The 25398-nt window shown below is 39.8% G+C and overlaps 1 protein-coding gene across 2 annotated transcripts; it reads right to left on the bottom strand.

Moving 5' to 3' along the window:
* Positions 1-1122: 1122 nt before the first annotated feature.
* LOC148364739 (hematopoietic progenitor cell antigen CD34) lies at positions 1123-23987 on the bottom strand. 2 transcript variants are annotated; one of them, XM_088337252.1, is made up of 8 exons: positions 23803-23987; positions 11425-11532; positions 9814-10061; positions 9653-9733; positions 6957-7077; positions 6824-6876; positions 6593-6742; positions 1123-2177 (listed from the first exon to the last, which is right to left on the bottom strand). In XM_088337252.1, exons 1-8 carry the CDS (start codon positions 23891-23893, stop codon positions 1983-1985), a joined length of 1047 nt encoding a protein of 348 aa, XP_088193378.1. In that variant the 5' UTR covers positions 23894-23987; the 3' UTR covers positions 1123-1982. The 2 variants fall into 2 exon arrangements, with proteins under 2 accessions (XP_088193378.1, XP_088193379.1); XM_088337253.1 differs by having other exon boundaries at positions 9814-10028.
* Positions 23988-25398: the final 1411 nt, after the last annotated feature.

The raw sequence follows: 25398 nt of genomic DNA, 5'->3' as shown, positions 1-25398 counted from the left end.
TTTTCTAACTAAATAAGTCTTTTCTCACTAATTTCTTTAAATGCATCACAGTATTCACTAAATACATATTGGATGAGAAATTGCCTTGCATCTTATGTTTTTGAACATTTTTGAGGCACAGAAAAAATCTTGAGGCACACTGTCGGTCAAAAATGTTTAAAATTAGTTTAATTATTTTTGTGTTTGTTTTTTAGATCTTAAGTTATCATGTTGTGTAAATTAATGGTATGTTTTTTTCCCATTTTGGAGTTATTGATCATTCATTTTGATTAATAATTTCCTGTACTCCTGGATTTTACCTGTTTTTCGAGTTTTACTGCTGTATTGGCATCTCTTTCTTTCTTTCTTTCTTTCTTTCTTTCTTGTTTGCTTGCTTGCTTCATTCCTTCCTTCTTTGCTTCCTTCCTTCTTTCCTTCCTTCCTTCCTTCCTTCCTTCCTTCCTTCCTTCCTTCCTTCCTTCCTTCCTTCCTTCCTTCCTTCCTTCCTTCCTTCCTTCCTTCCTTCCTTCCTTCCTTCCTTCCTTCCTTCCTTCATTCCTTTCTTCCTTATGTCTGGAGTTACATTTGAAGAGCGTAGTCAAAATTGTGTCCCTCCTTTTCGGACTTAACAAATTGGTGCTCCATTCATGCAGTCTTTTTTTAGAGAGACGGTGAACCAAGTAATACTACACCAGCTTCCTTCAACTGATTCAAGTCTTTTCTCCCAGAAGCGAAAACACAATGCCTTAATGGTTTAACTCAGAAGTCATGGTTAGATTCAATACTATGTGACCCGCAGGAAAGCTTATGCCAGAATCTGAACCCTTAGCCGTGGAAATGCGAGGTGAAGAAAACCTACATGAAGGGAAACATTTTTCTTCAGCTACATTATGAATTGTTGCTCTGAACATAACAGTGAAGAAGTCAGTGCCTACCATAAGTTCAAACTTTGCAAAAACGGATTTGAACAGCTTTAACATATGAGATGCTAAGCTTCAATGGAAAAAAACACTCATTGGACTGGATAATATTTGACACAACCAGTTTGTGGTGTAAGTCCCAGCATTACTACGACCTTCAGCTCTGATAAGACACGGAAACTTTGACGAAAGCATAGCGAAAATTGACTTTTCGATAGCGAACTCTTTTTGTACTTTTCTTCACTTTATTCCAAAAATAAACAAAAGAGGCTGCACACTCTGTCAAGTTAAAAATTCAACATGCAAACACAAATGGTCAGACATAATGTTAAGTCTAATCAACTTCCTGCAATTAATAGCGTTTTTGTCATTTAATCAAGTCCAAATACATTAGGCACTTATTCAACAGCTTTGGTTTTTATCTGGAACGCTAACACAGCAATCTCTTCTTTTTTGCAACGATATCTGGTGAGTTGAACCAGGCCTTAAATCCCAGTCTGCTAAATATGACTAGTCTGCTAAATATCCCATTTATCGCCTGCTGCCACATTGGTGCACTTTTGCGAGCTTGTGAGCAGGTAGTAGAGTGATAAAAACACTAAGACAGAAACTGTCCCGACAGCAAAAATACAAAACAGAAAAGCAGTAAGCCTCAAACATTTTTACAAGAATATAAAACCTAGTCTATGTGGCTTCATTGAACCTTTTGATGGCAGTAAAATGCATTGTTTTATGGATCAACACAAAATAACTGACATCATTTGACAGACTTTAAATGACTCAATAGTTAGAGAGTGCGAAAAAAAATCCAAGTCAGAAAAGCTTTAGTCCCAAATATGTTGTATGCAGGCTTCAAGTGGAAGACCCGGCATCCCAAACGTTTCACATTTCAGGCATTGTCATTCATGTCATTGTTAAGCTCACTGATGTCGTCATTGTTCTGGGTGGAGTGAAGACCGTTTTATTTTCTTCTTTTTATTTTCTCCAACATATGGAAAGCCTTTAATTAAGGCAGCAGACAGAGGCAATGTGGATAGACTGGACCAGTGGTTGATGAGTGAAGGTCCTGGGGAGCGTCTTCATTCACATCTCTGTGTCAGCGACTTGGGACTGGACAGCAGCAGAGTGTCCATTGGTGGTAGGGGCAGGATTTGTCCCGTTTTCTGGCGGGGATTCTCCATTTGTGGCAGCTGGCTTATCAACTGGTTCTTGGGGCAGGGGTGCGACGGATACCAGGGTGTTGGCCGGGTTCTCCTCATCCACTTGGTAAGACTCGGCCTGGGCAGAAGGATAAATGGTTCCAACAATGGTTGTGCGAAGGCATAACATAAATATGTAAGATACAGTGGAACCTCGGTTTTCAAACGCCTCTCAGTTCGAACAAATTGGAGTCCGACCAAAAATTTCGAGAAATTCTTGCTTTGCTGTTCGGTCAAAAAAATCGGAGTTCGAACGGTGGTAATGCGTGAGTGCGTACGCTAGGGTGCGATGCTGAGCGGCGTACGGGTGTAGATCGCTCTTTTCGTGACCAACTGTTATCGCGTGCGGACGTGCTTCGTTTTAATATAGGTGTACGAAGTGTTTAAGCCCCTAATTATGCCTCCGAAGAAAGTCAGTGCAAGCAGCAAAGTTGCTACAGGTAAAATAAGAAAAGTAGTGCGTACAACTATTGCATTTAAGAAAGAAATAATAGCAAACTATGAAGGAGGTGTGCGAGTGTCTGATCTTGCTAGGGAATACCCCACTGTCTACCTGCGCCTTCTGCTGACCACCACAAAGATAGGAAATCCTATTCATAATTCTTTTCTTTATCTTTTTTTTTTATTTTTACAAGTTTATGTTAGCGTAATCTTTCGTACGGAAGATTATGATAACGGGAACGTACGATTAGCCTGGGTTAGATTTATGTTTGCGTTGAACATTCAAGGTAAACATTCAGGGTGTTATAACAGAGCCCAACTTTCGGGGTTTTGGAACGGAGCCCCCTTTCCAATGAACCGCTCACCATTTGTTGTGGAGACCTGGGTGCTAAATGACTTGTAAACGACCTGATTTTTTTATTTTTACACGTTCATATTAGCGTAATCTTTCGTACGGAATATTACGATAACGTGGACGTACGATTAGCCTGGGTTAGCTTTATGTTTACGTTAAACATTCAAGGTAATCATTCAGGGTGTTGGAACGGATTAAAACGATTTACATTATTTTTAATGGGAAAAATGATTTTGGTGATCGAACAAATCGGTTTTCGAACAGGGTTCTGGAACGGATTATGGTCGAGAACCGAGGTTCCACTGTAGTTGAAAATGGCAAACTGCAGGTTTGCAGAATTAAAAGAGAAATTTGGGTTATAGAGAAGGCGCTTTTTAATGCTACATTCAGTTGTAAGACGACTTTGATAAAGAGGTAAAACCGGTGATTGGTCATAAGGTCATTGACACTTTTGCAAGGTCTTATAACGGTAAAACGTTTAAAGCAATTTTGGATATATATATAAATGTTTGATGGTATGTAGTGGGCATTGATCACACTGTAATAAAAGAACATGGGAAGAGGACTTAGATCGATAGATAACAAAAAACGACAGGTGGAATACTGTTAAAACGCAGTGAGCATCCACTAGCTCCTGGATTTGGAGGGAATTCATATCAAAGAATGTGGTCAGATTCTTTATTACCCCCAAAATAAGGAAAACTTTTTAGGGGTTCAGCAATCATGTTGGCTGAGAACGTGTTGAGGTAGACATTAAGCACATGCATAGATTTGGCTTCTCAAAGATTACGAGAATACTGGGACAAATTATGGTATGCCTTAGAGAAAATTCTGGGATATGGGACACCCACAAAATTCTAGGTGCTCTATTTGAAGAATCTAACAGGAGAAATATTGCAGAAAAAGATGAGTACCCGGTGAAAGTTATTCTGACATGAAGCAAAACAGTAATAACAAGATTATTGTGTAAAAAGCTCCCCTCTGTGGAGCAGTGGGCTTGGATTATAAAGGAATTATTTCTAATGGGGAGGACCACATTTCGAATTAAAGTGCAGGACACCCAATTCAAGGACAGAAGAGAAAAAATGGATCAATACAATAGGAAAACGAAAGACACCACTTTTGAACAATGAAGACTGGACTTTGAAACTGACTAAATATTCCCCTAAATATTTTACCGCACTGTCTTTTGTTTTTTTGTATGGTCAAAAAAGAAAAAAAGCACAATGAAAAGCAAGTTACAGGAAAAATAACTCAGCTTGTAGCGAGTAAATAACAAGCGTGTCAGTTTTTTGCAGGGTTAGCGACAAAGCTAACACACGCAACCCTATTCAAATAGGACGTGCAATCAGGCAAGGTTGTGTGAAGTGAGAGTTCATTTGCACTCACGGGCGTGGCGGCAAAATAAACAAAAGCGTTCTTTCGGTGAGCTTTATGGCTTTCAGCTGTCTGAACTTAGATGGACATGTCTGCCTGGAGGTCACCTATCATGTGATTGTCACGCTCACTCTTTTTTATGCCGCTCACTTCTGAAAGAGTTACACGGGCTATCGGATGATCTCTGCGGATGTTATTTAATACTTGGAATGGAGTTGCATTGCATTGATAACTTGGGCCTTGAAACCAGGAAGTTCCTCAAGAATGGTCGCAAAGGCGTAACCCCACGTGGTAACTCTTAATAAAAGATGATTTTATGAGCTAGTGATCCAGAGGTAACTGAAACCACATGTAGTTTCATGCAAAGAAGAAATATTAAAAAGAAAGGAGGCGGTGGTGAGCGTTTTATGATTCGAGGATGTTCTTGCTTGCGATTAACTGTCAGCAGTAGAACGGTAAATATGATTTATGATCAATTTACACTGTAAAAAATGAACGCTTCCATTGGGAAAGCTTTATCTTGAATATTGGTGGTGGCCTGGTAATATACAGTATGCTCATCCATATGTGCTTGTGTACTTCGACATTCTGCATCTTTGCCTAAAAGCTAAAATACAATTTCATCATCACATATCGAAAGTACCGTATTTTCCTGCACTATAAGGCGCACCGGATTATAAAGCGCATCTCCCCCCAAAAAGTATTTTGTGATATATTTTTCATATATAAGGCGCACTGGACTATAAGGCGCATGGAATTTAAACTATAGCAAAAGCAAGGGTTGAGTAAAAAAATAAATAAATGAATTAAAATGAAAAAAAAAATCATATAAAATATCTGGTTTTACCGCTAAAACTAATTTGAGCAACAAACAATTAACATGTTAACCAAAGGAGGGCACTCGAAGACCACTTTATATGTTTGTCAAAGGCTGAACAGTTACAGTATCATTTAATTCTGACTTTGCGTTCCCCATTCCTTACGCCGTATTTTCTTGTAAATAAGGCACACTGGATTATAAGGCGCACTTATAGGTGCGCCCTATAAGACGGAAAATACGGTATTTTGTATTTTTGGTGAGAATGGTTACGTATTAGCAGTTCGTCAACCAGTGTGACTTATTGATGGGTCTACAGTACTGTTACGCATACTTATACCTAAAAATTCCTTTTCCATGTGTAACTGGTTGGTAGTTTGAACAGGTTTGGGTGCAGCAGTTACTTGGCAATAAAAAATAAATGACACTTTTATGAGAACGACTTGAGATTTACCACATTATTGTTGACTAGGATTGTATTGCTCAACAGTATTTGTACACAAGAATTGGGGCATGCTTTAATAGCAGTGTGATAAAGACTTCTTAAATAATTGAATTATTAAAAGGGCTACTCAACAAACCAAATCCCGTACCATCTGCATATTTTTTCAAGCTAGAATATTGATTCTTTGACTGATCATTTTTGGTTTTTATTACAAAAAATCATTATGTATACATGAATGTGTAACCCATTAAACACCTGAATATTGTTTTTGTCAGAGTTTTGCCAACCCATTTGCGCAGGAACTGCTGAAATATGCTTTGATTTGTTACTTTTTAAACAAAAATGTCTTAATTGGCACTTCTTTAACCCAAATGAAAATTATTTTTTAAAAGCACAGTCAAATTACCTTGATTAAGCCAAGACACTGTTTTGCCTCGAGTGCATGTTTTTTTTTCTATTTCTGTGGCTTATTCTTTTTCATGACCCAACTTTACTCAATTACTGTATATTGATTTTGCTGCAGCGTTTTCACTTTATTTTCTGTCTTTTCGGCAAACGATCTGCAGCACGTATGTGTCTGTGACAGTATCCCCCCCCAAGTACTCTGCAGCTAAATTGAACATGGCAGAGAAGCACACTTGTGGAGTGAGAAGGAAAGACATCCTTAGCTCAAATAGCTTGTTAAGTGAAGGGAATTTAATGATTTCGTTTTGCCAAATGGTAGATCAAATTCAGATAGTCTATTTGAGTAGTGACATTCCCCTTTTTGTTGTGTCTTAGAACGGGTGGTTCAAAACAGTGACATGCAAAATGAATCACTCCCTTCTATTGTTGCATGTAAAAATATCAGTTGTTCCAAATAATTAGGAAACACAACTTCCAGTAAATTCGAATATTGCTTTAATGTTAATGAAGTCAGCAATAAAGGAGTGACCTGACCAAGCCAAGAGCCTTGTGGTTTTTGGTATTTTCCCCTAAATCCCAGAAGGCCTGTTCTCGGTTTCCTCTTTTCAAAGCTCCCAATTTTCTAAAAATGCCCTTGACCTTTTTTCCACTTACCAGCCGGACTCCTTTAGAATTCTTGCGGTGCGTCTTAAAGTAATAACCGGCGACCAGCAGAGCAGCCAGCACTAGGCCAGCCAGCAGCAGGGAAACCAGCACCATTTTAGAGTTCTTCCTCCAGTGAGGGGACGCCTCCTTCACACCAGCCTGCTCGTTCGAATAAAAATGTGCAAAACGAGTGAAGCTTATGAAGACGTCATTTGAAAATGTTGATGTCATTTTCCCTACTTTGTCTTTGATGTTGTCATTGTTGAACTTGTTGACCATGGCTTTTACATCTTCTACAAAACAATTCAGCGTTAGAAATCCGTCCAAAATACACAAGTGTTTATGATTCATCACAATTATTTCCACATCTAACCTTCTACATACTGTCCAGATACAAGGATCTGGTCCGTGTTGTCCTCCTGATAGATCAGTAGCTTGCAATCCTCACCACACAACTCTTCGAGAACACTTTGAATCTTCACCCTTGTGTTTTTCTACAAAGGAGTCCAAAATTATAGATTCTTGTTTTTATTGCAGCCATTTACCGGGAATCAGTTGTCATACATAACATAGCACAACGGACACAAAGCCAAACCTCTACATACGAGCTTGTTTCGCTGCAGGATCGTGTCGAAGCAAAGTTTTCCAATGTAAAGTATGTAATTAAAAAGTAACTGATCAGTTCCCAACCCTAAATAGCTATAAAACGTCTCCTTCTGATCACTACAAACACATTTAAATAACAATTGGTCGTAAAAAAACACAGTAATAAGATAAGTACGATGATATTGAATAAATAAAATGCAAGTTTATTATTAGTTTTTATTATGATTCATAACAGAAGTGTGTGCCTGGTGCAGAAGGACTGGGGTCGAGGTGGGGCAGGAGATGAAGAGAGGGTTGATACGTAAGCACTTATGTACATTGTTAGATCAGTCCTCTCAAATATTAGAAAGAAGACTTGAGCTGACCGCTTGGTTGCTGTGACCTTCCTTGCTTAGGGGCCGGTCACACAGACATTTGCGGCTGAATCACGGCCAGAAATTTCTGCCTGTGAGGCGGACGCTATTGGACGCTTTGAGATCGCAATGCAGACGAGATACAGCAGTGCTTAACACGCGAGATACAGCAGTGCTTAACACGCGGTCGGAAATTCGCGCGCGGGTGGCAGCACGAATAAGTTTTGAGCTGCTCAATTCTTCAGAGCGCGGGTACACAGCCTTTCACGAGCGTATCAAGGCTGAACCACGGCCAGAAATTTCTGGCCGTGAGGCGGATGCTGTTGGGCGCTGTTGGACGTTTTGAGACTGCCATATAGACGAGATACAGCAGTGCTTTACTCGCGGTCGGATATTCACACGTGGTTGGCCGCGCGCAAAACTTTTGAGCTGCTCAAAAGTTTGAGCACGTGTTAAACCGCGTGCCGCACACGTGGTCAACACGAGGTAATGACGCGGAAATGACGCGGAACGACCTGCTCTGGCCGCGGCCAGGGCGTGGTTACACATGGGTAGGACGGGAAATTTCAGCGGGTAATCGTGGGTGGAGCATGGTAATAGCATGTTCTGCGCCTGTATCGCGGTGTTATTACGTGAAATTAGCGTGTTACGCGTGTGACAGTCAAACGCCTTTCTCCGCGTATATACAGCGCGATTTGCCGAGCACACGTCAAGGGGGTGAACATGGATCCCCGTCAGCGCAGTGACCTCGTCTTAATCCATTTTTATTTCTTGACATTTCTTTTCAAGATAATAAAATAAAAATGATGCCATAGCTTGAAATCTTGATCTTCACGGGACTGTGTCTTGAGCGGTTATGATTTCTACAGCCCGGTGTTATCCGAGAAATGCATCCCTGCCGAGATTTGCATCCCCTCGCTACTACAACCACTTTTACCTCGTTTTATCTCACTTTTAGGGAATTTAATGGCGAACATATAACCAAAACCACTTCGTCTTGCATTTGTTGGAAATGTAATACAACTTAAACCATTCAGTCTTTGTTTTTGTTGTGAACGTAATCGAACGGTAAATCCTCCCCCCCTCGCGTGAACGCGCATTCTGCTGCGCTTCCAACGAAAGCGATCGTATTCTATATAAAACGCTTATTAAAACTATAAAGCGAGCTAATTATAACAATTGGGAAATCCTAGTCTATATAACGCGTTTATTTAAACAATAAAGTGCGATCGTATTTTACAAAATGCGTTTGTTAACGCGGATGAAAGAGTCACCAACGTCAATGGACGCTTACAACAAAAGCGATCGCAGCAGAATGCGCGTTCACGCGAGGGGGTGGGGGGGGGTGGGGGTGTTGCGTAGGAGTCGGATTTGGGCACAACACCGGCTCGGGAGCTTTTATACCCGTGGTCCACACGAGAAAATGACGCAGAAATGACGCGATGAGGAAGCGGAACAGTCGCCGGCGTCTGTTTTGCGGGCATACCACCGATGAACAGCAGGTTGGCCAATTTTGCGCATTTTCCATCGCGGGCAACCACGGGCAAAAAAAAACGCAAAATTTTAGCCGTGATTCAGCCGCAAACGGCTGTGTGACCGGCCCCTTAGGCAACTTTCTCTTGCACATGTTATCCAGTCCAAAGCAGTTAGGACCATTGAGTCGCACAGTGGCACAAGGATGAGGCAGAGTCGTGTTCTTTTGCCTGTTTTTATGTATCACAATACTTTTAGATGGACTCGCAACATTTTCCCTTTCTAAAGGTCATTTTTTTAAAGAAAAACTTTTCCAAATAGATTTGTCCTTGCCTCCTCTTCAAAATGTTAAGGAAATATGTAAGGCAAAATCTATTAAAAATGTGTCTTTATGAGCCAACTGGGACGAGCTGACGCCGGCGATGAGCGGTCTTGAGTTGTGGACTGTCTCGAACGGTCTCTAGTGATGGTCAATGGGAATGTTCACAACTTGGATTTTTCCTTGTAAGTCAAGCAAGATTTATGTTGTAAATAAATATCTAAATTATTGTGTCTAGTGGTGCTCCTATATAGAGGTATTACTGTATTTACAATCATTTCTCCGATTTTCTTTTTCAGAAGTAATGTTAGGACTTACACAAATTGAAGACTGGGTGAGCTTCAGATTGACAGCATTTTTGTCCTGGACCATCTCTTTGCCCACACACACCACGTCACCCTGGTGTAACCCAAAAGACGGGGCATGAAAAAAGGCTATTTTGGGCTAGTAGAAATCAAAGTCCCACAGAGATATCTCACCTTGGCAATGTAGTCCGGACCGTCCCCTCTCGGCGGCACTGATGCCACTGTTGTCTGATCCTGCATTTGTGGTTCGTCTGCATACACATCGACGGTGAGCTGCCCTCCATCTCCCGCGTTCCCAGCATCAGCGGGCAGGCTCTCTCCATTGCTCTCCGATTCTGTCGTTTCCGATGCCGGCACCGGAGTTGTCTGTGCTTCGCTTTGCTGGATTTCTATTAACATGTCAAATAGCTGATTCAATGTGTCTGAGAAGGAAAATAAATGGGAATGGTGAGAGTAGATTTTTACTACATTTACTCATAATTTAATTGAATACATACTATTTGTATTTCAATAAAATCCACCTCACTATAAGACATAAAAACACGTCTATATGTTTTAGAATTATATACAATGCTTTACTCAGCTTTGTTCCTGTTTGTTTCTGAATGTTTTGAGCAAAGACCTGCTTATACTGCTTTTATTTCATAAAACCACAAGTGACTCCTCTCAGCTACCATAGGTAAGATCTTAAGCTCAGGGTCGGGCCTAAAATGCCAATCATTACGTTTGGGTTGGATCGGGCTTCTCTTTTGCTAACATCACAGTGCGCTGAGGTGTTTAGAGGACATGACTAAAACAAGAGACTAAAACAGAGGTTGCCTGTCCACAACCCATACTGTACTAAACTATTACAATGTCAATTCAATGAAGAACTCCTTCTTGTCTCTGTCTATTATCCACCCGGATTGCTCTCCTTTGTCTTTTTTCCACTCATGTAGTGTAGCGCTAGATTCTTAGGCCGTACTGCTGCTACGGATTATGGCTCAATTTTCGACCTGTCAACATATTCCCTCATCTCCCCAAAAATCCATCAAACATGGACTTTTGTCAGTTAGTGGAACCTCTGCAGACATAGAAATACAGCAATTATAAATGTTTATAAAGTGTTGTTCAACTTAGAGTTTGTTACAAAAGACAGGGTTTAATTTGTTGCCATAAATCACTTCTCCTCCCGAGTCCTCACAAATAAAATGTGAAATTTCGGGTTTGCTTTGGGCTTGGGCTTGCAAATTGAGTTCATTGTTCGGACTAGGGGTATTTTGGGCTTTAATACGTGTGGTTAGGGTCAGGTCAGGATGCATGTTTAGGCCCACTGTAATGCGAAGGCAACCGAGTTATATTTTAAAGCACCTCCGTCAAAGTTAAGGTCCCCAGATGTGGCCCGCAAAAAGGTTTTCTACAGCCCGTGAAATGATCTTGATCCATTATTGTATCATTCACCAGTTTTTTTTTTTTTTACTGTGCACGACTAAGAAACTGTTTTTTGTTAGATGTTTGCAATTTATTCTGTTTGGGTCTCAATCCAATTATATTTAGTTGAATGAATGATAAACAATTCCTGTTTTTTTGTTTTTTAATTTGAAGTAGATTTTCCTACTTTTGCTAAATTAAAAATGTTACGCGACTGAACTATTTTAGTTATTTTACATCTTGTATATTCTGAAATATAACATAAAGTCCTACCATTTATTGCATACTTGTGAATTGAATTATTTTATATTTATTGATGTTTATTTTTGCCCACTGTGGGAGGGGCAAGTTCCCAAGGAGAAAATTACATCTTACCGGGAACTTTAGTTGTCATTGGAATCATGTCTCCTCTGATGTATTCTTCTGCCGCTACTGTTGTCGCTGCATCCGTGATGACGTCATCATCTTGTGCCCTCACACCCGCTGGAAGAAGGAAAAGAAAGAAAAACATATCGATCAATTTTTACATCTCACATAGTTGACATTAAATTGTATTGCATTTAGCAACCTCCTTGGTTCTTAAATAGTAGGACCGCCAAGGGTGGCACTTTTGACTTTGGGAATCATTGTTTTTTTCCACTGTTCTCAAATAAAGTGCAACTTCACCTCCATTACACTAGGGGATAGTGGTGCTCTCATTGAGTTTTTTATTTGCATTTAGCAACCTTGCTTTGCACGTAGCACAGAGTATGAAGTGTAAACACGAAGTGAAGTAAATCCCCAATTAACCCCGTGAAAAAAATATTTAACAGGGATGAGAAGACAGGCTGTGATAGGGTAATAAAGAGGTAAACAAAGGCTCCAAAAAGCTATGATGAAGATGATTTGACAGAGCGTATGTAGCACTCAGCTTTAATGCAACCACTGTGTTTGGCAAAAGAATACCGGTTTGCTTGCTATTGTCACGACCGGAATGGGCAGTGGACCCAAATGCGTTTCACACAATGTTTTATTTGGGAATTGAGGACGTCAGGCGAGGGGAAAAAAACGACAGCTATCTGGTGCTCGCTGGGCAGGAGGAGTCCTTGAGAATGAAGCGTGGTCATAGATCGGAAGCAAGTCGGGCAGCCGGGACGGGAGAACGGAGCGTTGTCAGTGATCGCAAGCAAGTCAGCGGCCCAGGACAGGAGACAGAGCGTGGTCGAAGATCGGAACAAGTCAGGTAACCGGAGACGATCGGGAAGTCAGGGACAGACGAGCAGGAAACAGGAACAGGTTGGGAACAGAACGGGCGCCAGAATCAAAAATACTTGGCTTGTATGTGCGGATATTCGCTGATGGACTGACAAGGAGTGAATGAGAATGATGTGTTTAATCAATCAATCAATGACATATTTTCTTCTTCCAAGAGGCGGTATGACTGAAAATAATTGAGAAGCACTGAGCTACACTCAGGTTGGGGCTCAGCCTTAAGAATGGAGCTGGTGTCAGTAGTCACAACAACTGGATTGTTGGTTTCAATGGACCCTAACTTGCTAATTCACAATCATAATTCAGAAAAAAGTCATGTTTGTATACCATGCTTTAAATTAATGTGCTGTGAATCATACAATGCTGTACCACAAGACTATTTAATATCTCAGCATGGTCTTAAATCAATGAACGACACGCTTGTAAACGTCTACACTGAAGCATTCAGCAAATAAACTTTGCTTTACTACGAAACACGGCCATTTCAGCCAAATGTGCTCACCTCCCACTGGGACACATGCTGAGAACTTCCCAGGAACATCTGAACTAGCCTCGGGCGATATGGCGTACATGTGCCAAAATGCAGGAAAAAAAATATTTATTATTATAGTGACACACTGCATGCTAGAAGAGAGCATTTCACACCAGCAACTGTCAATCATGCCAGAACTCTGTTTAGTCTCAGCCTGCTTCTATCTACAGTATAGGTTTGTTTTCACTTGCCAAAGTTGACCTGAATTTGAAACATACGAAACAGTAACAAGTCTGTGTTAAAATATTTACTTAAGACTTTAACTCAAGTCTTTTGAAATGTTATAGAAACATGTGCAAAATTAGTCGTTTCAGTTGTTAAATTTCTCAGAGTGAGGTAATAGAGGAAATTACTGTACATAGTTTGATGATGCTTTGAGTGAGTGTTCCAGAAAGCATAAACCACCACTGAATACTTTTCCAAATGTTTCTAGTTATGAGATGATCATTTTGTCATTTTTCCGTCCGTCTCACATAACTTAAGACTGTAAAATTGAGTTTAAATGTATTATTCCTAGCATGTGATTTTCCATTTCCTTTTGAATTAGTTTTATCTTTTTGGAGCTCACCCAGGGCTGACAATGAGCTGGCCATGCATTTGAGGCTTTTTGTTGATGTGACAGGTCAGATTGCAAACGAGGAGGGTCCGGCAATCAAACCAAAACACTGCATTCCTGCTGCCCAGCTTCGCGTCCCGCTGCCAAAACACCACCGTCATTACCTCACTTTCCAAACATTCCCATAATGCATCGACTCTGCGGATCTCATTACGGCCTCGCTCACGCTCTCGCTATGTTAGTTTTGCTTCTTGCACTCTGCAAATTGTCATATTTTTTGTGGCTGTTTTCAAATGCGGCTCTCAGTTCAAAGTTGGCTTAGTTTTAGGCGGTCACAAACTTGGCATCCGACATTGCTAGTGGGAATGTCAAGGGTGGTAAAACTACAGGCTGTGAGCCACAATTCTGTCTTCAAGCCTTTTGTTTTGGCCAACCAAAACTTTAAAAAAGTATTACTTAAAAAATCTTGTTTTAGTGCCTCCTGTCCATAAAAATATATTTTTTACAAAGACGTGTACTGCGCAACATTAAAATAATGTAATTGTTTTTCAGCATTTGCATTTTATTCTAAACTAAACTGATAAAATTATCGTTATAAAGCCGGACTTGTGTGTGTGTGTGTGTGTGTATGGCTTATAGGCCCTGAAACTGCTGAACCTATTTTCTATCAAATTGACACAGTTGTACTTTAGGCCTCCGGGAGTGTCATTAACTGGATTTCACGTTAGGACATTCATAGTCAATAACCACAGAATCAATAAACATCTGCTGGCATTGGGTCTCTACCGCCACCTAGAGTTGAAATTGGGCAATGCTGCTCCAGACCATTAACCAGTCCAAGCAGTTGAAATCAATCTTCTATTGGAACCAAAACCATGATTGATGTAATTGTCTCTTATGCAAGTTTGTTGAAACCACGGCCCCAACATCCTCGCCCAAGTAGAAAGCCTGGCAACATTGGTCCATTTTGCTTGTATTTTTTTTTTATTTTTAAAATATTTATCAAATGTCGTGCAAAAACAACTTTTGTTTTTCTGATGCAAATAATCAAATGTATTTCTTAAAAATGGTCTTAATATATGTTTCTACTTGACGATTAATAAACAAATAAAACGTATAAAAAGGAATTTGCATACATAGTATGTATATTCAATTACAAATAATTATAAAAACAATTGCATATTTTTTTTCTTAATGCATTGTTGAGGTATGGGATCCAGACAATTAAATCAATCATTTTTCCCTCTGGCCCCTCTGCTACATTTTTAACCAATTTTACCTTACTACTCAAAACGTTTGCCCAACTCTGGTCAATGGTCATTTTGGTCATCTGTTCCAGTAATTTCTCCTACATCTGCGATGCCAAGCAATAGATAGTGCATAGTGTATATTGGTTTGTTAACATACAGTAATTTAACATCTACCGGTCTGTTTTTTTGCCATGCAAATTTGCTGTGATCTGAAAGATTACCTGAGGTGCTCTAATTTTAGCCATCTCAAATTATCCTTTCTTGCTTTTGTGAGTCAGGTAGACTGACTCACATAATCCTGTGGACTATAAACCTGATAAGTTTATTGTTTAGCACACACAAAATACGAAAAGAAGACTTTGGCAGATTTTCACTTCGTAAAAAGAACAAGGGGAGGTCTATCAGAAACCCTCACAATGCCAAATTCGTTCTAGCTCTGAAAACCTTCTCCTTAGCCCTTTTTTAAAATTAATTATCCTAGGTTAGGGGCAGCACGGCGGCGCAGTGGTTAGTGCATGTGCGGCACAGTTCATGTCTTGGGAACCTCCTGCGTGGGTTCAAATCCAGCTCCAGACTTCCTGTGCGGAGTTTGTATGTTCTCCCTGTGCTTGCGTGGGTTTCCTCCCACATTCCAAAAACATGCATTTCAGGTGAATTGGCCCGTCTAAATTGTCCCTAAGTGTGAATGAGCGGGTGAGTTTTCTGTTCCCGTGTGCCCTGCGATTGGCTGGCAACCAGTTCAGGGTGTCCCCTGCCCACTGCCCAATGATTGCTGGGATGGGCTCCAGCACCCACGCGACCCTACTGAGGATAAGCGGTGTAGCTGATGAGATGAGATCCTAGGTTAGAAAAAAGCAAGTCCGACCTAAAGGATATCAAAGAACAGCAACATTATTGGCCTATAATTAGTGGCAGGATGTAAATAGTGCATAATAGTTAAAAATAACGAACAACAGTGTGGTATAACGATAAATACAAACTGTCATCCTATGCAATCTCCTTTGCAGGTGTCCAATAATAAAAACAACAAACTCAACACTACCTGGCATTTTTGAATGATAGATTGCACTGGGATAAATTGTGTGGTAATCATAGCTTAGTTTGTATTAACTACAGCACAAATTATTATTTTTTTGGTGTGGGACTGACACACGCCTGTTGCATGCTTCCTTTGGTAAATCAATGTGACAAGCAGGTGCCAACACAGTCTCCTCACATGAGTGTGAGCAGGTGCTGAAGCAACTAATATGCAAGGAGGCCCCGTGGCATGCTCTGTGTTAGCAAATGTAGATGACACCTGCTCCTTATATTTAACATACCGGTATGTAGGAGAAATTTGGGTCCTATGCTTTGCATCATTTTCAGGATAAACCTTTTTCCCAAGTAGGGTTGGGTAGGGTTACTTTAACTGGATTACTTTCAATTACTTTTGGATTACTCCAATACCAAATATGCTAATAAAAGACAAAAGAAACTAAATATGAATACAATTACTAAATTTTGTGCAGGCTTGGGGAGTAACGGAATACATGGAACAGCAAAAATGATGTTGGCAAGCTGTTTGGATTTATTTTCATTTTGTTTCTGTCGCATTTTATGTTAGTTTTGCCGGAGATCAAAAAGATCAAAGCCAGGAGAGAAAGCTTACCATGTGTTGTGAGCCATAATTTTATTCATATTTAGTTTCTTTTGTCTTTTATTAGCATATTTGGTATTGGAGTAATCCAAAAGTAATTGAAAGTAATCCAGTTAAAGTAACCCTACCCAGCCCTGTTCCCAAGCATAGGGCTTATGGTATTAGGTTTTCTAAAGTTAGTGCAAATTACTTAAAGGGACATTGTGTAATGTTTTGTGCCTTTTGGTGGTACCATAAAACCTTTCAGTAAAAAAAAAAAAATGAATAAATGAATTGGTATTTCTTTACATAGTGGAATCATAACAAGTAGTCCCCCATGTTTGTCTGGCGTCTTTCCGCTTGCTTTGGCATTGTTTTTTGTTTGCATTGGAAAACAGTGCTATCTAGTGCTTAAATATTAGACATTCAGGCTTTTATGAAATGAAATGATCTGCATTTTATATAGCGCTTTTCAAGTCAATGACTTCCTAAAGCGCTTTACAATGTGCTCCACATTTCCCAATAGCGGCCTTGCATCCATGTAAGGCGCTAACCTGCTTATTGGGGGTAGTAGGGGTTCAGTGTCTTACCCAAGGACACTTCGACATGTAACACGGAGGAGCCGGGATTCGAACTGGGATCCCTTGATCCCAAGACGAGCGCTCTACCTCCTGAGCTATATCTCCAATAGGTGTAAAGAAGGTTAAATGTAATGTAAAAATATATCATATCCTTGTTTTCCATGTCTGGTTGATGCTCACATAAATAAAGGGTGATAGGTCTGAGTTTATTTAAAGCATTGCAACATTTTTTTTAAAGTTAATTCTTTAAATTCTGGAATCCAACACATGCATAAAAGATTTTGTTGTTAAGCTGTTTTTGTTGTTTTGAAAGTCTGTTGTTCTTAGAGTAATGCACAGTGATACTATTTCCTGTTATTTGCAAATTGGCCTTCTGGAGCACAATTTAACACCCTGGCCTACATGAGAGTAATGCTTTAGTTTTAATATACACTTCATGGGACTAATTTACACCTGAGGTGTCAGAATGATTTCACATTATGAGCTACTTCTATCCCAAAATTGATCCAAAATTTGACAATATGTTATATGGTATACCATGTAAAAACAATTATTTCAATTTTTCAAATGCATGTAACAGTTAATAATACACTCACACATTCAGGAGCCTGCTTATTTGAATAAAGAAACCCGATTGAATCCCCTGAGAAGCAGGTTTTGGCCCACTAACCATATGTCTTAAAGAACATGACAAAACAATATGTCCCTGACCTTGTGCTTCTCTCTTTTATAACCCTTTTTGTAGGCCGTTGTATACAGCTGCCATTCCCCTTCTGACTCTGGGTGGTCCGTTTGTTTACCTTACCAAAAAAAACTGAATGAGGTTGAAAATGGCTAGAGCTTAAATCTGAGGTTTTGTAACACAAACGTAACTGATTCAAGTGGTAAAGTGCTGAGAAACTAAGCTCCAAAGATGTGTTGATTTAGCTCAGTGACGGTTTTTCTCTGCAATGGAGCTTTGGCAGGCTAAAGGCAGGGGTGCACTTCCATTGTTTACAAAATATAAGAATGACGTTGACTAATGTGAGTGACCATCGAACCCAACAGAAACCCGCTGCCATGTTCAAATTTTACCAAGGCTATAAATTGTTGAGGTAGGTTTTCTACTGCAGCATTTGTTGAAAGAGCTTGTTCTTAAACGTTCTCCAATGTTCCCGAAATTTTTAATGATCAATTGGTTAATTGATTAAACTGTCTTGACATTATAGGTTGGGTTTTGGTTGATATCCCCTACCCCTGAAAATCACATTAATTATAAAGTTGTGTGTGCGTATGCCCAAGACAGTCAGCCTTATAGTCAGTATAACTTCTAAAAAAATATATGCTATGAGTAATAGGGGGCAAATTGCGCTGCGATAGGCTGCACCAGACGAACTCAATGGGGCTGTTGCCGATCAATGCCAATGTCCGTCTTATCTCTGGATATGGGAGATCACTTTATATCAACAACAACGGCAACCATATGATGAAGGTGCTGCAGCCGAGTGAGATCAAGAGCGTCCTCCTGCTACTGGTGACCATGAAAACCAATACTATCTCTTTTAATGGGGGAGCGAACCCCATTAAAAAAAATATCCCGAAGAGGGTTGGGAGCCCTTTGGCTGTACTTGCTCAGGACACACCAATAAAAGTGATGCTGGACGACCCAGAAGGTTAAGGGATCCGAAAATTAATATAACCGAGATATTTTTGAATATTTGACTAATATGTGGACTTTGACCTACATAGTTGTTTTTTTTTTGTATGAGGTAACCAAAACACTGACTCAATTTTCAAAAAGACAGTTTTGTAGGTATGATTGAGACTGTGTGTTAACTTGTTTGATGTGTAAAATATTTGCAAAATTCCCTAGGGATTTTTTAGACATACACATACATGAGTTTTATGAGTGATCCAGAATGGATTCCAATCCACTTTGAAGTTTCCACTACTCTCCTCTTCAAACGTAAAACTGCGCCACGCACAAAATCCCTCCAGTGAATAGTTTGTGATCGATAGTTGTGTTTTTAACAAAAACAGAGAAAATCTTCTGGTCCTAATTACCCTCAAACCTTAGCATCATTCAATTTTTTTAATTTCCCGGCAGAAAACGGCCTGCGGTGGGCTGTATATGAACCCCCCTCAAACAACCCATCCGGCTCCCCCCATCTCTTGGGACAGGCAATGGAGGAATGCAGAGGGCCAGAAGTCTGCTGCCCCACGCCCCTTACTGACGGCTTACCCTGTCCCGGTCACGCACGACTAATCCCAGGCATCCTCTGAGGTGAGTTCCACACACCTCCCATATCTGGGAGGACAACGTGTCAAAAGCCAGACCATAATCATCTCCTCTCACTACATATGTTCTCTATTTCATTGCTCGAGAGAAATAAAGAGTGAGCAAAGATATTTCCCACGGTTGCAGAGAAGAGACCCTCCCTTTCTTTGCAATTTAGCGAGGGTAGATTCCCACTGCATGTGCCAAACAATGTGGCGTCTTAAGTTGTTTTTTAATCGGACAACAACATCCCAAAAGTTGTCCGAGTCCGAAATGTGAGCCATGTGACAGCAATGGTACAAAGCCACTTATTTTTGTGAGAATCGGACCGTTTAAGTTTTGCGTTCCGATTTTGAAGCTAATTGCCAACACTGGATCTGTTGTGACCCACTGTGACATTTTAAGAAAGACCCCTCTGTTCCTAGCAGATGTCTTCGTCTTCGTTCAATATGTGTGAATGGCATGCTCGGTCTTGATTTAGCTGGTTGTAAAGGACGAGTAATAGTTGCTTAAAATCGCCACTGTGTGCTTGACTTGGGGTCAAAACTTTGACCTTTCCAATTGGGTTATTTCAGAACAAAAGAGACAACTTTGGCATTGTATACATCAAAGCTTCTGTCTTTACAAAGACATCAATTTAACACTGTGGCGGCCATTTCTAATTAGCGGAACGTTTAGTGACGCCATGATGTCTCCCATTTGTGGCCCTGACTACTATCTTTATGTCTTTTAAAGTATATTCTCTCTCTCGCTCCCCCTCTCTCTGATTTAATATTCCACCCAAGGGCTGCAAAGATGATTTAGAACAGTGATTCTCAACTGGTCTGATCTCATGACCCACTGTACCACCCTATTTACAAACCGCGACCCAAATCAAGAAAAAAACAAAACCCAACATCTCAAATGTAAACCCTTTATTTCTTAGAGCAACTATTATTTTATTTAAAGGGACAGTGTGTTATTTAGTGACTCCTAATGTTGAAAAAAAAACGTTATTCATTAGAAAAATAGATTGATATAAATAAGAAGCAAAAATATATGTTATGCATAGTTTTGAAAAATTGCATTTATTTAAGATACTGTAATATGAGTATTATTATAATGGACGGTCATATTCCTGCTACAGTACCCGTAAGAAAAAGAAAGCAAAAAATGAGAAGAGAAATATTGCGATTTGGTCATTTTGAATCTCTGTCATTTGCATTCTTACTTGTGCTTTGTAACACTCATTTGGGGTTGCACAACTAAATACAGAGAGATCCGGTGGTCAAATCATACACACCGCTCCTTTAATGCTCAATTTTGCATTTTTGATGAAATCCAGAACATTTCAATTAAGTAGCTTTGTATTTGACATAATAAATTATTGTTTTATTGTTAAGAAGTGTAATTGACCCTCAGTTGTTTTTTTACTTAGCATTACTTTGCCAAAGCAAAGGCTCACAACCCACTTTTGGGTCTTACTTACCAGTTGTTCACCAGAGTCACCAGTTAAAAAACACTGATTTAAATCATATGAAATGAAATGAAATTCTTTCCTGATATTTTCCCAAGCAAAGTCTGTTTAATAGGGAGTAAATGTGCGGATCCGGCTTCGTAACCTAATAACCTGTTTTTCGAATTTAAATTAACCCAAGTTGTTGAGTTAAGAAGGAATTTGACACCAGAGCCTGGTCCCTTTGGGTTAGACATGCTCTGCAACTCTACCCTCTTTGAAACAACAGGCTGCTGACCCCAGTATCTTTACTATGCCGGACCCACCACTCCCAACTGTCCCCCCACCATGACCCCCCCTCTCACCCCCTTCATTCTGCCAGAGCGATTGATGGCTGTCCCGTTCTCTCCCCTTGGCAGAAAAACAACAGTCTTTCATGGTTTTAGTTAGGTCCATGGAAGCGGCGCATATTTCACCCACTGCCTGACCCCGAGTGATGCTTATCAAAAGTGTGGTGCTTGCTTCTGAGGGCCACAATCAGGAAACAGGACATCTGCTTTCAATTGGCTTGCCCTCAGATGACCCACCCCCCTTCTAATTCATTGTTCACTGGTCAATATTTAAGGTATAGGCCTGTTTCTTGAGTGAGTCCACTGCGTTATGACTTTTTCTCAATTGCACAAATAGAATTTAAGACCTGGCTAGGGAATTTGAGACCTAGTTTAAAGAATTTGACTCGCACTTTGTTTTCAGAAAGACAACTACGTGTGCATCCAAGGTTGGTGGTGTTGCCTATCCAAACCAGTAAGACTCCTGACTTGAGTGCACTTGGTCTTAATGTAAAGATGTTAAAAAAATCAGTGAAATATTCATGTAACATTGCCACCCAGTAGTCAGGCCTTCTGTCCATGTTTACAACTTTTAAGGCTTTAATTTCTCACACAACTGATTAGACTCAAGAGATTTCCTCAATGGAAACTGTCATTAAGAAGTAAATGATGTCATGCTTCGACTTGAGAGGAAAGGATATGTGTTTGTGTCGATACTAAACTCACATGGTGATAGTTTAAAAAATAAGTAATAAAACGAGTTTTTTAGTTTACTGTCAGAGTATATTAAAAAAAAGTAGATTTCAGACCACCACATGGGTCATCCACAAATAATTCAGTTTGAAGTACACTCTATTAACACTTTGGTCAAGGTTTTTACAAACCCAATAACTTTTGTCAATTTGACACATTCTTCTGGCTCATTTTACACACAATGATGCATTTATTTTGGTTGTTCTAAATGAATTGAGCCGGACTGTTTCATTTTAAATGAACCGATTTGGGGGATGATATATTATTATTTGCATACAAAATTATCTTGTACCAAAATTAAATCAAAATAAATCAATGAATATTAGGGGTTCATTTCAAAACAACCAATGTATATCCATTCACCCATTTTCTTTTTTGTGTTACTAAGAAAAAAAAATCAAAATACTGTCAGTGGAGTCATTCTTGAAGTAAAGAAATGTAAGAAATTGTTTGATATTTGTAACAATAGTTTTGCAACAAAACTAAGGAGCTGGGATCGTCCTTTTTTTTAAGCTGCCACTGACGGAATGTATGACAGGGGTTGCCATGCTGCCATTGACTTTTGAATTTCATTGGCTACTTCTATAGCAGTTATACAAACAATGTCTAAGATAATTATATGCTCCTACCTCGGCAGGAACCTTGGGCTGGGTCTGTTGCCTGACCGAAGCACCACCCTAAAACCACTTAGCAGTGCACACAGGCCTTATGCTGTGTTGTGGTGAAAAAAGAAAGTTGTCCTATCCAAACATAAGCAAACTCCACTATTTAGGTTCCTTGTTTTCCAAAAGCAGCCTGTTGAATCTTTTCACCCAGGAGTTTTCCCAAGAGACCCGTATATTATGCTACCATATAGCTCTCTCTCGTTTGTCTCAGTCACCATTAGACTCTATAAGGCCCCTAAATCTTCAGAGAGATGGCTTATGTAAGATGCAGCACAATGCCTGTTGCCCAGGTTAACAAGACAATTCAATTGGTTATTTGATTCTTGCTCCCAAAGCAGATGTTTGGCCTCAATGTAAAAGAAACCCTTGAGGATTTTCCAATGAGTATGAAATTTGATACCTTGTACATTCATCTTTCTGGCGGACTCTTGAGTGGCTTTGTATGTGCAGCTCATGTTATCAAAAGAAAACTTTTTCAGAATCCATGCAGCAATATTATTTTCCAAGCTCTCCTATATAGATGAGGTCATAAGCTGTGGAAGAAACCCGTTTTGAATTAGTTCATGCAATGTGTGATTAATTTAAGGCCACAACTCTGAGGTTGAATTGACTCTTGCCTTCAATGTGATCTGGAAGACTTGAGATTGTTTTCAACTTGGGCTTGTCACATTTTATTTGTGAGTGACCATTCCGATCTTCAAGTTATGATTGATGTCCTAGAACTGAAGTTTAATAAAAAAAAAAATCGTCTGGCTGGAGCTCTTTACTGTTCCCTTGGATATACGTTTGAGTTTTCGAGGGTCTTAATTTCGTTATTCGATGGTGGCTTTGTGGAAGTTATAATCTTGGAGTAGTCAACCTCTTCTCCAATTCTGTGAATTTCATTTAAATAGAAGCAGCATTGGGATACAATTATAAGACAAAATTTGTTATGTAAAAATGGTTATGTAAAAGAGGACGAGGTCGTGCAAAGATGTTTCAGAAGAAAATAAATTAGCATGCCATTTATGCGGAACAAGTTATATAAAAGTTATCAGGTTGAACTTGAGCACTCAAGCTGTGACCAACTTACCAAATAGTTTAGCTCCATTTATCAACTTAAAAGTCTTATTCAAGGTTCTTCACTCACGCATATATGATATCATGTTTCATACAGATAAATATAATAGTGACAAAATAGTATTTTTTGAATATTAAATGAGTTTAATGCTGTAAAAGAATACGTCTGTCCTATTAAAAAATAACTTTAGATGCCACATGTATCAATTAGATGATCCCTTTGTTTGACATGACCACCATATCTTTTGTTTAAAGTCCAGCCAAATCACACTTTTTATATAGCATGAACTGCACACCTTAACACATCAAAACAGATTCAGTTTGTTTGCAAATCAGCTAGTAGAAGAAAAAAAAACTTAATTTAAACTGGAAGCCCATTCAAACTTCTCCAACGTTAGCTCAAGCCCCTCCTACCCTCTTGATACAGACCAGTTTCCCAAAATATATTTCGCTCTGGAACATTTACTCACCAATCATAATGAAACAGGCAAGGAGAAACGTTAAGGCCAGCATTCCGGCGTGCGGGCCTACTCGCTGAGATGATGATGCTGCCATGTGCATGCTTCAGACGGTGGTGGTCAATAACCGAGGGAAAAGTGAAGATAAAGCTGGTTTAGTTGCAGCTTAAGGTTTTTCTTTTACCCGCGGCAGGATGGATAAAGCACCACTTGTGTTGTGTCACTTTTATACAGCCCTCCCTTAACTCCCTCCCTCCTTTTTGAGGCCCGGCCCTGCACCCGTCTTCCTGCTGGTTACTTTAACCCTTCGTCTGTGGCCACACCCCTCGCAGTGAAGTGAGGCAGATGTTGTAAAGGATTAGAATGAACTCTTGAAGCTGCGTGTTTGGGAAAAGTTCAAGATACCTCAAATGATATGCTTCTTTAGCATGCACAGGAATTAAAAGTAAACTCCTGATTTACGTGTAGGGATATTTCTATGGTTTGGTGATGTAGAATGAAGGCCTGACCTGTGAACCCCTCTGGGTGGGGGTAGTAATCCAGCACACAATGAAAGGTGACCAATGACAAAAGGCTTGGACACGCCACTTTTTAACAGGCTTATGGAGATGTACTACCAAGCACAATGCAGTATGGGAAACAAAGGCGCAACTCTGTATTATGCCAATTGGATAAATCCATATATGTCGCCTGAACTCAGCATCCTTCAACAAGGCCATCAATCATCGAGGAAGGACACCGCAGGGTCTGTTAAAATATTTCACATTTGTGTAGAGGAGCCCTGAAACACTCCTCGAAGCCCATACACCTCCCCTGCAAATTGAAAATCACTTTTGCAGTTCTCAAGCTGTCACACATCTGGAAGCACTGGTGAAACTATGCTAAATGACTTGTTAAGAAAGAGAAAAAAGATCCCACTGTCATAGGCAACAGTTAGTAGAAGCCGACCACGAGGATCTATTCTTAAAACATTTGTGTCATCTGACACCAATGCCCGACACCCCCAATTCCCATTTCCTACCAGTTCCTTCGCCGCCCCTCCTCCAACTCCAGACTACTACCCAAACTTCGAGCTCAAACAGTGGGGTGTTGAGGCTGCCAATTGCCCTTTTACTGTGACTTTGGATGAGCTTTGCTCAATACACACACCCGCCCCCACAAGGGAAAGCAGTGGCGTGCAGATTACAGCAGCCGCAGCTGCACAGCAGGAGTCATATCACCCCAGTAAAACATTCATTAGATTGTTAGCTAGTTAAGTATTGAAACTAGTTGAATCCTCGTCAACCACTAAAGGCTGATGTATTGTGTCGTGCAACCTAAAACAATCCCTAAAAAACACGAGGAAGAACACAAATTAGGAAAATCAGTAACCAAATCGTATCATTATTCTTCTCATTTTTTTTTTCCCAGCCTTTCGATAGGTTATAGGTTTTTAGTTATCCATAGAAACAAGATAGCAAATATTTATATCAGACCCTTCTAGGTGAGGCTAATTGTATTTAGAATCAATGCACATTTTTTAACTTACGAGTTTTTAAAAAAGAATGCATGTTTACGTGATAGTTTGTGTATTATTGGTTATTATTAAAACTTTTTTTTTTCGATGAA

Source organism: Urocampus carinirostris, chromosome 6 (genome assembly GCF_059441175.1).
Source record: "Urocampus carinirostris isolate Australia breed hairy pipefish chromosome 6, RoL_Ucar_1.0, whole genome shotgun sequence".
Taxonomy (NCBI): Eukaryota; Metazoa; Chordata; class Actinopteri; order Syngnathiformes; family Syngnathidae; genus Urocampus; species Urocampus carinirostris.
The sequence above is the reverse complement of the archived record's forward strand: the minus strand, read 5'-3'. Positions and strand labels throughout refer to the sequence as shown.